Source organism: Notolepis coatsorum (assembly GCF_963971535.1).
Source record: "Notolepis coatsorum genome assembly, chromosome: 2".
Classification (NCBI taxonomy): Eukaryota; Metazoa; Chordata; class Actinopteri; order Aulopiformes; family Paralepididae; genus Notolepis; species Notolepis coatsorum.
The window spans coordinates 227,566,505-227,581,933 of record NC_140166.1 but is presented as its reverse complement, the minus strand read 5'-3'; the positions used below and the strand labels follow the sequence as shown (position 1 = coordinate 227,581,933).

At 41.3% G+C, this 15,429-nt stretch overlaps 2 protein-coding genes and 2 long non-coding RNA genes across 4 annotated transcripts; all 4 read right to left on the bottom strand.

The window, feature by feature from the left end:
• Positions 1-2,209: 2,209 nt before the first annotated feature.
• On the bottom strand, positions 2,210-2,593 carry LOC311223850 (histone H2A-like; the record flags this gene model as incomplete). The annotated part of the gene is made up of 1 exon (XM_084308614.1): positions 2,210-2,593. One exon carries the CDS (start codon positions 2,591-2,593, stop codon positions 2,210-2,212), a length of 384 nt encoding a protein of 127 aa, XP_084164740.1.
• Positions 2,594-4,176: 1,583 nt separating this feature from the next.
• Positions 4,177-4,587, bottom strand: LOC311246918 (histone H3.2-like; the record flags this gene model as incomplete). Its single annotated transcript, XM_084337163.1, has 1 exon — positions 4,177-4,587. One exon carries the CDS (start codon positions 4,585-4,587, stop codon positions 4,177-4,179), a length of 411 nt encoding a protein of 136 aa, XP_084193289.1.
• A 5,879-nt stretch (positions 4,588-10,466) lies between these two features.
• On the bottom strand, positions 10,467-11,070 carry LOC311247201. Its single transcript, XR_014620833.1, has 4 exons — positions 10,950-11,070; positions 10,807-10,854; positions 10,636-10,716; positions 10,467-10,526 (listed from the first exon to the last, which is right to left on the bottom strand). It is a non-coding gene; the product is annotated as an uncharacterized lncRNA (long non-coding RNA).
• Positions 11,071-12,632: 1,562 nt separating this feature from the next.
• On the bottom strand, positions 12,633-13,173 carry LOC311247222. Its single transcript, XR_014620836.1, has 3 exons — positions 13,105-13,173; positions 12,840-12,981; positions 12,633-12,695 (listed from the first exon to the last, which is right to left on the bottom strand). It is a non-coding gene; the product is annotated as an uncharacterized lncRNA (long non-coding RNA).
• Between the last annotated feature and the right edge of the window lie 2,256 nt (positions 13,174-15,429).

Here is a 15,429-nt window from a genome sequence, read left to right as displayed (position 1 = left end):
AGATTGCAGAATGGGTACAATACAGTACAGCTCAATACACACAATTGTTAAGGGGATGCTGCAGACCACAATAAGCCGTGACATGGTCGACAAATCATATTGATTTGCAGTAGGCAGGCTTTTTATTTGATCAACAGAAAAATAATCGTTAGAATACACAGAAGTAACGATGGACGTGTACAAATTGCGCATAGAAATTAGGCATATGTATTGCACTGATGAAATACCGGAGGCTACTAATGCGCCAAAATACCTAGATTATATTACGATTATTTTTCTGTTGATCAAATAAAAAGCCTGCCTACTGCAAATCAATATGATTTGTCGACCATGTCACGGCTTATTGTGGTCTGCATCCCCTGAGCTGTAGGCTGTATTGTACCCATTCTGCAATCTGTTAATAAAGTTTTCAATCACACGGACAATAAATATAATGTCTAAATGAAATGCACAAAAAATGTATGTATCATAACGTTACCCTGGTATAGATCTGTATGAAACTCAGTCTTTAGACCAAATAGCCTACATTATGAAATTTCTGAGGAAAAAGAAAGCACATTTGGGTGAGTGATGCCATAATTATGTGGCATAATAATAATAATAATAATTGACAGTGCGACACCTGCTGGTCAGTTTCTGTAAGTAGTTTTAGATTGTATGTTTTTCCACACTTTACTGTAGTGCAGGGGTTCCCAAACTTTTCAGGCCAGGGCCCAGAAAATAAGGCGTCAGAGAGCCGCGGCCCAATGCACATCGTCAGGCTTTTTTTTTTTTTTTTTTTGCCGGGCGACTGATTTTTTAAGCCAAATATCACTTCAATCCTATTAAGTTAGTTCAAGTTAGTTATTCATTTATATGTGCTATTTATGAGAGGGCTAACTTGTTGCAAAATAATAATGATAATAATAATAGCCTCATTAAAATACTATTGTTGCTTCGGTTGTTTTCAGCGTTTTATGTGCATAATCTGTTATTTAGTTTGAAATGTTCGTTGAAATAAGTAGATTTTTCGTTTTTGTTTATTTATTAAGTTAATATAAAACCATATAGTCACATTTTAGAATACAATAGAATAGAATTTTAGAATACAACTAGAAACACTGTCCTGGCCTGCTTCTAAGTTCAGTGGCCTGACAAAAAAAAAATAAAAAAAAAAAAAAAAAAAAAAATAAAAAAATTTTTTTTTTAAAACATTTTTTTTTTTTAATTTTTTTTTAATCATCTCGCGGCCCACCCGTGGCTGCTCGCGGCCCACCTTTGGGTCGCGACCCCGACTTTGGGAACCACTGCTGTAGTGTACGTGTATTTACACAGTTAACAAAGTCCATGTAATATTTTACTGCACGTTAGAATACACAGAAGTAACGATGGATGTGTACAAATTGCGCATAGAAATTAGGCATATGTATTGCACTGATGAAATACCGGAGGCTACTAATGCGCCAAAATACCTAGATTATAATGTATAGTTACGATTATTTTTCTGTTGATCAAATAAAAAGCCTGCCTACTGCAAATCAATATGATTTGTCGACCATGTCACGGCTTATTGTGGTCTGCATCCCCTGAGCTGTACTGTATTGTACCCATTCTGCAATCTGTTAATAAAGTTTTCAATCACACGGACAATAAATATAATGTCTAAATGAAATGCACAAAACAAAAAATGTATATGTATCATAACGTTACCCTGGTATAGATCTGTATGCATGTATTTATTCATAACGTTATACATATTCGTTCACGTTAGATTGTGCATGGCTTTTACATTGAAAAATGTACTTGTCACGTGGTTCCGTTCTCCATTCTTCACATCAAAAACGAAAAACGAACTATCAAAACGTACACGGCCCATTATTGACTCGTTTTTCTCATTTGATTCTGATACCAAAATACGAAAAACAGGTCCATATTTCAGTTTTCCCCCGTTTTTTCGAGTTTGGTTTCAAACGGAAATAGGAAACACCTCGTATTTCCGTTTTTCGTTTTTTCGTTTTTCCTTTTGAAACGAAAAACGAACTATCAAAACGTACACGGACCGTTATGCATTACGTGTTTATCGTCTTCGTTACACTTATGTCCGAGGTAGCGAGACAACGTAAGTTACACAACCAAATTGTATTTGGACAAACGGAAATATTGCATCTTCAAGAAGAGGTGGGTGGCTCTGAAAAGAGCCTTGTGGAGTTTGTCGAAGAGGCTAAATAATTTACTTCTTGGCAGCCTTCTCGGTCTTCTTGGGCAGAAGGACAGCCTGGATGTTGGGCAGCACACCACCCTGAGCGATGGTCACTCCTCCCAGCAGTCTGTTGAGCTCCTCGTCGTTACGCACGGCCAGCTGCAGATGACGGGGGATGATACGACTCTTCTTGTTGTCACGGGCAGCGTTTCCAGCCAACTCCAGGATCTCAGCGGTCAGATATTCCAGCACAGCCGCCAGATAAACCGGGGCACCGGCTCCAACACGATGAGCATAGTTGCCTTTACGCAGCAGTCTGTGGACACGACCCACGGGGAACTGAAGCCCGGCGCGAGATGAGCGAGTCTTGGACTTAGCCTTCACCTTTCCTCCTGTTTTACCTCTTCCAGACATGATTCAGTTTATTCTAGAGAATGATGAACACAGAATAATGTGGTAAACACGCCGAAGAGCCGTCTTTATATCCTCACTAAGGTTCGTGCTTATTGGTCAAATATGGCTCCGTGCATCATCACCCAATCAGAGAAGGACTGACAGAGATAATAGGGTTTGTTGGCGAACATTTCATACGATCTCTCCACCAATCATACACGCAAATGTAGGCGGTGAAGGAAATTATAATAACAACGTGGATATTGTTATATCAGCGTATAAGGCGCGCCCCACAGAGCCGACAATATAAAACCATGTCACTATACTATACTATGAATAATAAACTCATATACAGGCTTATTGGAATGTCTTATAACCTCTAACATAATACCAGGCCTGTTATGATGCCTTTATAGCAGAAGGAGGAGAGATGTTTTTCGACCTATTCTCATTATTGGATCAGCGCTCTGCCTGTTGGACAAACCGTCATAATTGTGGGCTGACATAACATGTTGTGTTAAACAAATAAAAAGTGACGAAATGCAGATACTTTCTATATACCGGATTTCAAAATCACATTATATTGTCAATTTTATTTGCTATAAATGCACCCAAACTATTTAAAAATGCATGTATGTCGAGTCAAGGGGCACTTAGTGTCACGATAAAACAGTATGCAGATTACATGTCTCGCATTAAACACAACACCAGAATTATGTTAATATTATGGAGCACACCAAGAGCTAATAACTCAATTATTTTAGCAAAAGCAATTAGATTACGGAAGGAACTAGATAATAACCCAACGCCAAGTCTTCATTCTAGTGGAATGGATGCTGTTTACAAGTACCACTTGCATTAGAACTGGTCTTACTTTGTGCCATTGAAAGAAAATCCCAATTTGGCTAAACAATCAACGTTCCTAGTTTGTGTAGTAATTTAAGGCTGTAAGGCATGTTATTTCCTATAGTTATCAAGACTGGATTAACGTAATGGGAGACTATTCAGTTTCTTAATTTTGGAATTAGTTACATATTACAATAAATGTAATGTAATTAACTTTAATTGCATCCCCTTAACAATTGTATGTATTGTACTGTACTGTACCCATTCTGCAATCTGTTAATAAACTTTTCTAATAGATAGATACCAAGTGAAAGGGGGATACAATCAGATACAAATCTATCAACACATTTGGGAACATGGGCTTAGTTTCAGTCATGGGTAAAATAACTGAGGGCATACATACCCTCATCTTGCACATTGTTGTTTTATATGCACTTCTTTTTATTACATTTTGAGTTCTCCACTGTAATATAATTATGTGACCTATATGATGCTAATACATGTTGTACCTCCCCTCCTGTTATGGTACCGAATGTCCAAGGGGATCAATAAAGGAATATAATATCATGCAATTTGCAGTTTGTTCTGCTTTAGCCAACAAGAGATGCTAGTATAAATATCAGAATTAAAGTGATGACTTTAGTAAAACTGATATGTTGAAATAATTAGTTAATGGAATGTACTTTTCATGATTACGGTGGTGGCTCTTAAAAGAACCTTTCGGTTATGAATGTAGGGAGAGAGAAAAAAAAGCAGGTTTAAGCGCGCTCTCCACGGATGCGGCGGGCCAGCTGGATGTCTTTGGGCATGATGGTCACCCTCTTGGCGTGGATGGCGTACAGGTTGGTGTCCTCAAACAGACCGACCAGGTAAGCCTCACTGGCCTCCTGAAGAGCCATGATAGCAGAGCTCTGGAAGCGCAGGTCGGTCTTGAAGTCCTGGGCGATTTCTCTGACCAGACGCTGGAAAGGCAACTTGCGGATCAGCAACTCGGTGGACTTCTGGTAACGACGGATCTCTCTCAGCGCCACGGTACCGGGCCTGTAACGATGTGGCTTCTTCACGCCGCCGGTAGCCGGTGCGCTCTTACGAGCAGCCTTGGTGGCGAGCTGCTTCCTTGGGGCTTTGCCACCGGTGGACTTACGAGCGGTCTGCTTAGTTCTAGCCATTACGAGAAACTATGTTTTCTTCTTCACTCCAACAAGAATAATACGCTGCTGTGCCGTAACTCTGGCCTTATATAACTAACGTGGAGGCGCAGCCGTTTCTGATTGGTCTCAGCTCTGGGAGTTCGTTACTCCGCCTACATCTCACACGAGGATTGGAGGACTGGTCTTTTGGAAAAACCGCCAACAAAACGTCTTTCCTGGTTGGGTGAGAAAACACCCCGAAAATAAAACGCGACTCTCCAACTCGCTGATTAATTTCAACTGAAAAAAAACTATGGGTAGTAAGCAGTGTTGTGCTAGTTACTGAAAAATAGTAACTCAGTTACTTTACTAGTTACTTCATTTCAAAGTAACTTCGTTACTGTACTAGTTACTTACACCCAAAAGTAATGAGTTACTGTGAAAAGTAACTATTTAGTTATTTAAAAAAAAAGATTAAAAAAAAAAGATTGCTCCCGAGTCCCATGCCCTATAGTACTCAAAATCGGTTGATCAACTTGACAGTTTCCATTCACATCACCGAACTCTGCTAAGCAATGTGGTCTAGATACAAACACAAATCTGACACAAACAAATGTTGTCCCGAGTCATATAATAAGAAGTGCGCCGGTTGAAGGAACAGCCTTGATGTCGCCGGAGCGTTTCATTATAACCATTATAATTCAAGGGTACTACGACTATGCTTGCACCTCATGGTACCAAAGCACCTCAAAGGCGCTTAAAACAAAATTACAAACATCACAAAACAAACTGGTCAGACTACTACTTGACCAGAACCCACCTCACCCCTGCCCACTTTGACAACCTAGGATGGCTTAGAGTAGACGACAGAGTACAGCAACTTGCAATGGGCCTGGTCTACAAGATACACTATACGACCGGGGTACCCATGTACATGTCAAAATACTTCCCAAAGGTCAGTGAATACCACAACCACTACACCAGAGGAAGCTCAACAAATCATGTAAAACCCAGATTCGGCTCAAACAAGGGACTAAACACGTTTCGCAATTATGCCACAACAATGTGGAACGCCCTACCCAAAGCTAGGGGTAACAGTACTGTATATTTGAATACCGTTTATGTCACAAATGTATCAGTACTAAATACCTATATGTCCCTATGCCATAAATGTCATGTATGTTGTGTATGTCATAAATGTCTATATGAATTGAAAATGGGGGACCCTGATGGAAACAAGACAAACGTCTTTCTCAGGTCTGCATCCCCTTAACAATTGTATGTATTGAGCCGTACTGTATTGTACCCATTCTGTTAAATAAAGTTTTCATTCATTCATTCATTCATTCATTCACCATCTTGCAAGTTGCAACGTTGTTTAAGATATCAATCAAAGCATTGCAACGTTAGAATAGTTAGGATATCAATTGTGCATGAAAGGACTATATTTATATTGTTTGATTAGTATTATGAGATTCCCTGGCAGATTTCGTACAGTCAAAATCCATTGATCAACTTGAGTTTCAGTGAACACATTGCACTCACCAAAGGCTGCGGTGGTTGAGATGTAGTAACGTTACGTTAGTCCAGTTGACTCCAGCAGCGCCTCAAACATGTTCTTTATCTCGTTTACATAGGTACATTATACAGACAGTAATGTTACATCTAGACATGTAATAATAGAGTAAACTTGTACCCATACAGTGTTACATCTAGACATACCAGATCTAGTAATAATAGAGTAAACTTAACTTTCGTCTCAGTAACAATGTTCATCTAGACATGTAATAATAGAGTAAACTTGTACCCATACAGTGTTACATCTAGACATACCAGATCTAGTAATAATAGAGTAAACTTAACTTTCGTCTCAGTAACAATGTTCATAAAGTGTTGAGTGCTACAGTGTAGGTTAGTTTATTAGGACAATTCCACCATTGTGGGGCAAGGACTAAGAATAGGCGACTTCTCTTTGATGACCCTCCCAGAGCTTGGATAGGAGTAGGAATAAACTGTACATATACAGCACTGTTTGAACATGGCACACAACATACTTCACATGTCATTTCTCTTTTTGTTATTCCACCATTGTGGGGCAAGGACTAAGAATAGGCGACTTCTCTTTGATGACCCTCCCGGAGCTTGGATAGGAGTAGGAATAAACTGTACATATACAGCACCGTTTGAACCTGGCACACAACATACTTCACATGTCATTTTTCTTTGTTATTCCACCATTGTGGGGCAAGGACTAAGAATAGGCGACTTCTCTTTGATGACCCGACTTCTCTTTGATGACCCTCCCGGAGCTTGGATAGGAGTAGGAATAAACTGTACATATACAGCACTGTTTGAACCTGGCACACAACATACTTCACATGTCATTTTTCTTTGTTATTCCACCATTGTGGGGCAAGGACTAAGAATAGGCGACTTCTCTTTGATGACCCGACTTCTCTTTGATGACCCTCCCGGAGCTTGGATAGGAGTAGGAATAAACTGTACATATACAGCACTGTTTGAACCTGGCACACAACATACTTCACATGTCATTTTTCTTTTTGTTATTCCACCATTGTGGGGCAAGGACTAAGAATAGGCGACTTCTCTTTGATGACCCTCCCGGAGCTTGGATAGGAGTAGGAATAAACTGTACATATACAGCACTGTTTGAACCTGGCACACAACATACTTCACATGTCATTTTTCTTTTTGTGGAGACGAAGATGATGAGTACCGGTCTTCTCCTCAGACATAAAATCAGTTTTTCAATACAAGTACGACTCAAGACACAGAACATTGCAGAATGGGTACAATACAGTACGGCTCAATACACACAATTGTTAAGGGGATGCAGACCAGAGAAAGAAGTTTTGTCTTGTCTTCTCGTACTGAAAACGTGACTGTTAGCACAGAGACGGCTGCAGTTACACACAGGGCCATTTTCGTTTAGTTTTCAGGGTCAGTTTCTGTAACTGAGGGGTACAATTCCCTGACTGTATTGATAAGTATGGTATCATTAAACCACTACCACTTTATGTACTTTAACTACTGGCCATACAGTACACGATATCTAAATATGATGAATACTTTCCCACATATGAAATCAGGTCCACACAAAGGTAACAGTCAAATATTTAATATAGCAAAGGGTATATACAATAGTTACGTATTACATTTATGATTTGAATGCACTTGTAAGGCAAATGAGTATTCGTAGGCAAATCAACACTGAATGTCCAATATCTGGTTATGCAGGAAGCAAGTATACAACCTGGTTCTTAGGGAATTATAACGATGGCACTTAATGATTATAGCTGGATATACTAAAGGGTCCTGCCGGTTGTAAGCCAGTAGGGGGGGGGGTAGGAGAGCCGTCAGCTGTATCCCGTCTGGTCAACGATTTCCAGGGAGAATTCAGATACAGAAAACAGTGCCCGTAGAATCTTGATCCACAGATGAATACACTTGGGCTCTCTCGTAAGCTGCAGCTGTAGGTCCACAACGAGGAAGAAGCGGGGCGACCTCCGTCTGGCCTTTTGTCGACATCTGGGGTCCAGAAGATTTCTTCAGCCCTCTTACTGGTGACCTCATTGACTGCTGCAATAGCGCTTATAGTGGCCTGTCATGGAGAGAGAATATTACAGTTTACCCAATGAGACAGAAGTAAATGAGCCCATGGATCATGCATTATTTTTCAATAACTGCACACATTAGAATTGAAATCTCTCAACAAAGGCTTGTTTCATACATAGTGAAAAGTAAAAATATCATACAAATTCACCTCAGGCAGCAAGACCTCAAGGATATAGGCTACATTATCCAGGATGGGTACAGATGAGACTGTGCTGGCCAGGATGTTTGACAAGAAGTCAAACACTGCGTTTTGATGCCTGTCGTCCTGAAAATAGACTGGGGCACACGTTGACCATGACCGCTTCTTGCTTGGTGACATCTGGATGTACTTCTGCAACCAGTTTGACGGTTCTCTGCCACTTACGATGGCCTGAGAGTACAGAAAAGCAAGGAGAGAGAATCGTCCAGGATCAAATCATTGTAGACAGTCAGATGGGCTTGGTAAACAGATTTGGCAACAGGTGCCAACATACTGTACCTTTAGGTGTTCTTTAGTCCGATGTGCTGTGATGATGAAGTCCACCAGCTTTTTTTGTTCAGCACTGCGGTCCATGGCAACCTGGAGGTGTTGTGGGATACTGGTAGTAATCCTTGAAGTCTGAGGCACCCTGTAAACAGGTTGTAGCAGTCCTTGGAGCAGACACCTCGACTCCCTGGTCCTGTGGGCAAACCTCTTGCCGTGCCTTTCAAATTATGAAAAAATAAGTTATTATTGCTTCAACACATGTTGACTAATTATACTCTAAGATACTGTAACGTACCCCTCAGTTTGGAAGCGCTCCATTAGTAGAGTACACCACCACTCACGAATTGAGTTCATGTCCAACTAAAAATAACAGACATGACAAACAATAACATGGGATTATCATTAATGGCCAACGAGTTGTACAATTGAGCTATATTGGTAGGCAATGGCATGATGTCATGAGAATGATATGAAGTGGTATTTTTAAGTAATTGCAATCACAAGTATCTCTGCTTGCAAGTTGTGCCATATGTGTTACATAGGCCCTTTACTTGGTTGGAAATACAGACCTCTGTGAACTGGAACCGGGTGTTGGCGACAATGCAAAGGGTGTACTGAAAAAAGGGGAGGGGGAAGAGCGCTTTTAATTTCCTAACTCCACTAAAATGTGGTGCATCCAGCAGCAGTTATATGTAATGTTCTGCGTCTTCAATAGACTTAATATATATATTCAAGGGTAAAACCAATGTATACCAATATGAAACAATCTTACCATAAGCATAAAAATCCCACAGTCAATTCCATTTGTTTGTCTTGGAATGAACATGTGCTAGAAATGAAAGAAGAGAAGAAAAGAAAATGGGGGCTTTATACATATGTTATCTTACAACATAACAATGGCAGAAATCATGGGGATAATAGTAATGACTGTATTAGCTTTTCACCTGCAAATCATAGGCCGTGGTCTCAGTCCAGGGTCTAGGATCTATGCCCTGTGCAACACGCCTGAGGGAGGGAGGGGGCAGAATTAATTATTGGATATCAGTATAATAACTGGACTTTGAGAAGTCTTTATTCATGCAGACAGACACGCAGTTAGTTGGGTCGCTGATGCGTTCGAGTCTCTGCACTCCCTCCCCCCCAAGGGCAGCATCTCTCATCGGTGAACCATCTAAATGCCATATGAACACAACAAACAGTAGCTCTCATCCGTGTACCTAAAAACAGTTCTGTAGTCTTCATCGCCAAAGCCAGAGGTATGCTCTATGTATTTGGAGTCCAATAATAGAATCTCCTGTATGCGTGGCTTCAATACCTATAATGGGTATGTAAAAATAAGCACAGCATGTCAGTCAGGTTTCTGTGGGAATGTGGATTCTGCTATTCTCCCAGAACGGGAGACATGTGCCCCTCTCACCCATGTGCCCCTCTCACCCAACGTGGATTCTGCTATTCTCCAAGGACGGTGGATGTGTGCCCCTCACCCAACGTGGATTCTGCTATTCTCCAAGGACGGTGGACGTGTGCCCCTGTCACCCAACGTGGATTGTGCTATTCTCCAAGGACGGCGGACGTGTGCCCCTGTCACCCAACGTGGATTCTGCTATTCTCCAAGGACGGCGGACGTGTGCCCCTGTCACCCAACGTGGAGTCTGCTATTCTCCCAGGACGGCGGCCATGTGCCCCTCTCACCCAAACGGCAGAATCTGCTCCGATAGAATGTTTAGTTAATAGCTATCAAAGCCTTTTAGTTTATAATTCCTTATAAACAGATTAAGTTTATAAGACACGCATTACTAATTTCACTTACACATAGCACAAAGTGGTTTTCGGTCCAGGCTGGAAAGACTATTGCATGTTTCATCTTCATGTCAGCCTAATATTTATGAAACATGAGTTTGCCATTTGAGTAGGGATGTGCCATTATGCTTATTCAATTTACTAACTGAATAATTATATTTATTTCATCAATTAATTACACTTACCGGAAATGAAGCTAACGGGTTGATACTTCGGTCCTTCCAGGTAGGAACAACATACATGTCTTCTATATAAATGTCCATGTCCTGATGAGGAAAAACCAAACATGATTATTAATAGTCTGCCTTCAGTACCAAAAGTTACTTTTAAATGTGTAATTAAAAAAGAGGTCATACACGTTTCAGAGCCAGTTCACCAATGAGCTTCAGGCATGCATTTCCAATCTGCAAGAAATCACAATTAAGACATTATAGTGAACATGACTGAAACTCTCCCTTCGGTAATAAATGTTAATCTGTTAGACCATGTGACTACTCACAGTTGAATCCATATAGCTGTTCAACCCAAGGCTCCAAAACTCATCCCGTGTCAAACAAGTTTGTCCTTCCTTCACAATTATTTCTTCCGAAGGCCTCTTTCGGTCCAGGACATAACTGAGCTGAAGATAATAACCATTGTTGTGATACAGATACAGATGAGTAGTTTTACATAGAAAGTAAGTATTTGTAGAAATTTGCCTACCAGTTGTTGTTGGATAGGGTTTCGAGACTTCGCCCAGGGTTGGTCTGGTGAGTAGTCATTGTCCACTGGAATCTCAAGTTCTACAGGGATGGACATACACAAAAATATAAGAGAAATAATAACAATGTTTAATAAAACTAATAGTGTAGAGGTAAGAATTACTGTAGGTAGGCATAGGTTTTTATAGGCCTGCTTCTGCTGCAGAAGCCAGGTTCTATGGTGTACTAGTTAGCACTCTTGACTTGGAGCAATTAAGAGTTCACTATTTAAGGTAGTGGGTGGCAGTTTAATATGATTATTGGACAAATCATGCGTGGTTTCAGTCAATAGGTGGCTAAACTTGAATTTAAGGACATTTTAAGACTTTCTAAGGACCCAGGCATGCAATTCCACTTACTTGTCATTGCTGGGGGCAGACCTGAACCCGCTTCAGGGAGCACACCTTGAGCTGCTTCCAGTGATGGATCAAGGACTGCTTCCTGTGACACTGTAAGCAGATGACAAACACAGCTTAGTAAGGAACAGTGAAGTTCACTATTTAAGGCGGTGGGTGGCAGTTTAATAAGATTATTGGACAAATCATGCGTGGTTTCAGTCAATAGGCGGCTAAACTTGAATTTAAGACATTTTAAGACTTTCTAAGGACCAGGCATGCAATTCCACTTACTTGTCATTGCTGGGGGCAGACCTGAACCCGCTTCAGGGAGCACACCTTGAGCTGCTTCCAGTGATGGATCAAGGACTGCTTCCTGTGACACTGTAAGCAGATGACAAACACAGCTTAGTAAGGAACAGTGAACTTGATGAATGAAGACATTTATACATTATTTCCTAGATCAATTAAAAACAGGATTAATGCATTAAATATCTTTAATGCAAGTGCAAGTAGAAAATGTACCCAATACAGCCTGGTGGTAGCTGTTTATTGCCACCGCTGTCGTCCCAAATAACTTTTTGATGTTGTCCATTCGCTTCTTGTTTTTGTTGTTGTTGAAGTGTTCTAGGATGTTTCTCATTAGGAACAGATGGGTCGATGGTAGTTGCTGCGTTAAAAAGTAATTGTTCTTTCTCATTTGTGCAAACAGTTGTTCTGCAACTTGACTGTTTACATGTCCTGCAGTTTGAGGGACTAGACCAAGTTTGCGGAGAGCATCACGGTCATCCTTGGTGTTATCCTCATGAAATTTGTCGTACAGAACATAATGTTCTGCAGAGCCCGTGATAGGATGGCCATTTGTGTCTGGGACCGGTTTTCTTTCATCGAGCCATGGCAGGGACACATGGAGTTTTCCTCCTTTGGCCAAATTGATATTTTCCAGGGTGGGGTCTGCCAACCGACCTTCAAACGGGCTGAAAAGCATCCTGATTGGGTCCCTTAAATTACAATGTACTGCCAGCCCACGTGCAAAATCGTAGATGCTGATATTTGGCACATGCTTCCATGATAGGAGCAGATCAGCATAGTCACGAGGGCTCTCCGCTCTCAAATTGCATTTGATGCTGTATACAATGCCACAGGGACACATTACTACAGCCCATCCACCTGAAATGAAAGAAAATCAAACACTTATGTGATCACATCAGTTAGTCTTAGACAAAGTTAAATTATGCCCTTTGCATATCTTTTCTGGATACACATTTTAAATAACCAGAGGCAACACTAAAGCAGCACTGTAATGTATCGTACCCGAGGCAGCCCAAATCTTCTCAAAGATTTTATCATAAGTGTGCCTCGACTTCATTTCGGTAGATAGTCTCAGAAGGAGGTCAGTGCGTGACCCAGAGGAATCCAATTTACATTCTTTACACAGCTTCCGTATCACAGAAACCTAAGACATGAAAAATTTATAAGAAATAGCCAGTGTTTTAAGTTGTAAAATGTTAATCAATGCACAGAAATAAATCTTCATTAGGCTAATACTATATAGTTTACACTTAAAAAGAATATCAACCTTCTGCTTGTAGAGCTCGTTTCTGAGCCTGTCTTCCGAGACTGTGATTTCCTGCCCCTCTGCTTGTTTTTGAGGATGGACTTTCTCAAATTCAGTGTTGATTACTTTGTTGGACCGGCGGGTATTTTTGCCTATCCATGGTGCCCAAAAGTGATAGCTGGGGGGAACTGCAAATGGGTTGTTTTTTTGACCTTTGCAATGAAAAGAAAATAATAATGTCACATCAGGAATAGAAGTTGCTTAACAAATTGATAAAAGGAGATGTCGACTAAGCGCTGCGAGTTACCCGTTACAAAACCACGACCAATCATATCCATAGACAGCGTCTTCCAGAAGTGTTCCACGTCCACCTCTCCACTGAAATCATCTGGAGGTCGTTTGAGGTCACTTACTAAGAAAAACAAGGAACATTTACATGCAAAAGCATATTCTCCAAGTCATACGATTAGGAACATCCAAGTAAGAGATAGTGCACAGCGGTTATCAGTGAAAATTATGTCTCTAAATGTCCATTACAAGGTCACAGGAGAGAAAATCGTGTTCATTGACCCAAGACTGAATTGAGTATTCAACCAAGTCAAGTAATATATGAATATTCTTACTGGATAAATGGAACACTCCTTTCTTGTGGAGGTCCATCACCACCACCGGAGGGTTATCACCACAGGTTACACAAGAGTATGAATACTCATGTTCTGTAAGAGCCTCAAAGTGAAGGTAGGCATTGAGAACTGTTTTTGCAGGGGGGAATTGTACCCCAGTAGTGAGTTCCAGGGACTCTACTACTCTGCTGACTGCAGTGTGGACCTATGGGAGAAACAGTTATGGAAGCAAAATTAGTGCAATTGTAACTGAGGGGTACAATTCCCTGACTGTATTACTAGATATGATACTTACTACCACTACCTTTGTACTTAATATTCGGCCACCCAGTACACGGCATAAATATATTATCATAAACACTCTCACGTAGATGAAACGGATCCAACACAAATGTACGAAGTCGAAGTATGCGTTTATTACTACACAGCAATGGTGTGTAGAGCAAGCACGTAATCACTTAATTACATTTATGAATTGAAATAGTATGCACTTTTATGGCAAAGAGTATTCGTCGGCATATCAATAGAGAATGTCCAATCTCTGATTGCGCAGGTGGTAAATATACGACCTGGAATAGTTAAGGAATAACAGCAAAGATACTTTAATGATTATAAGACTGGATACACTAGGGGGGTTAATCCGGTCGCTTGTAAGCCGACAGGAGTAGGAGGGGGGGGGGGGGTAGAATCCGGCTGCCTCGTCCGGCCAAGGGTATCCCAGGTGAACCCACTGTAGTGCCGTTCAATGCGCCGGCGATCCTTGGACCACAGATGAAAGCAGGTGGACTCTTTGTGGGCCGGCTCTCTCCGGTCCACGGGGGAGAGACGTGAAGCGACCTCGTCTTGCAGAGCGTCTCCTCACCTTGCGTCCTCTCCAGGGGGGGGGGGTTCCAACACACGGCAGTGTCGGGGGTCTTTATCCATGGAATAATCAAAGTATACAAAGCATAATCCGTGCCTGGGAAGGCGGGCTGTCGTCGGTAGAATAATCCGGTATACAGGTCCACTCGCTCGTCGGCTCTGGGGCTCCTCGGGTGCAGCTTCACATGGGGTCAACCACCCTGGGTAAGCAGCCAGTTCTCTGCCCGAAACGATGGGGTACTGACTACGGTAGTATTCTCACCGCACGAAGCACTATATATTAACAGACTATTATTAGCTTAATAAACTACGTCCAACTCGACGATATAGTGCCAAATATGACTATTCAAATATTAATATACACGATGTCTCAATACCGATGGTAGGCGAACTTGGCCTTACTCCCACACGTGGCGTCGCGGGGAGGCTTTACGTCTGTGACTCTATTGGAGGGTAAGAAACTGGACTGAAAAGGAAGTCCTACTTTAGTAGCGCAGTATATATACGCACTATGAACAAATAGTCCCATTAGTGGTGCGGTAGCCAGATTCCTACGCGGAACTAGGACTTGTTCGTACATGTGGAGCGGTACGTTTGAACTGGGTCTGAGGGGTATGGCAGCCTGGCACCAAGGTCTCGACCAATAGTAGAATGGAGACTATTATGGGATGTTCAGTAGGCTAGAATGGATATTCAATGCATATTGTACAAGGAATATACAAGGGATATCAGGGAATATTAGAGAATATACAAATACAATTAAATATATATATATAATAAATATATATATATTCGGTTTAATCTGGCCCTTCACAACAGCCACCCCCTGAATAGGTCCCAGACCTAATCAGTTAAACAGAGA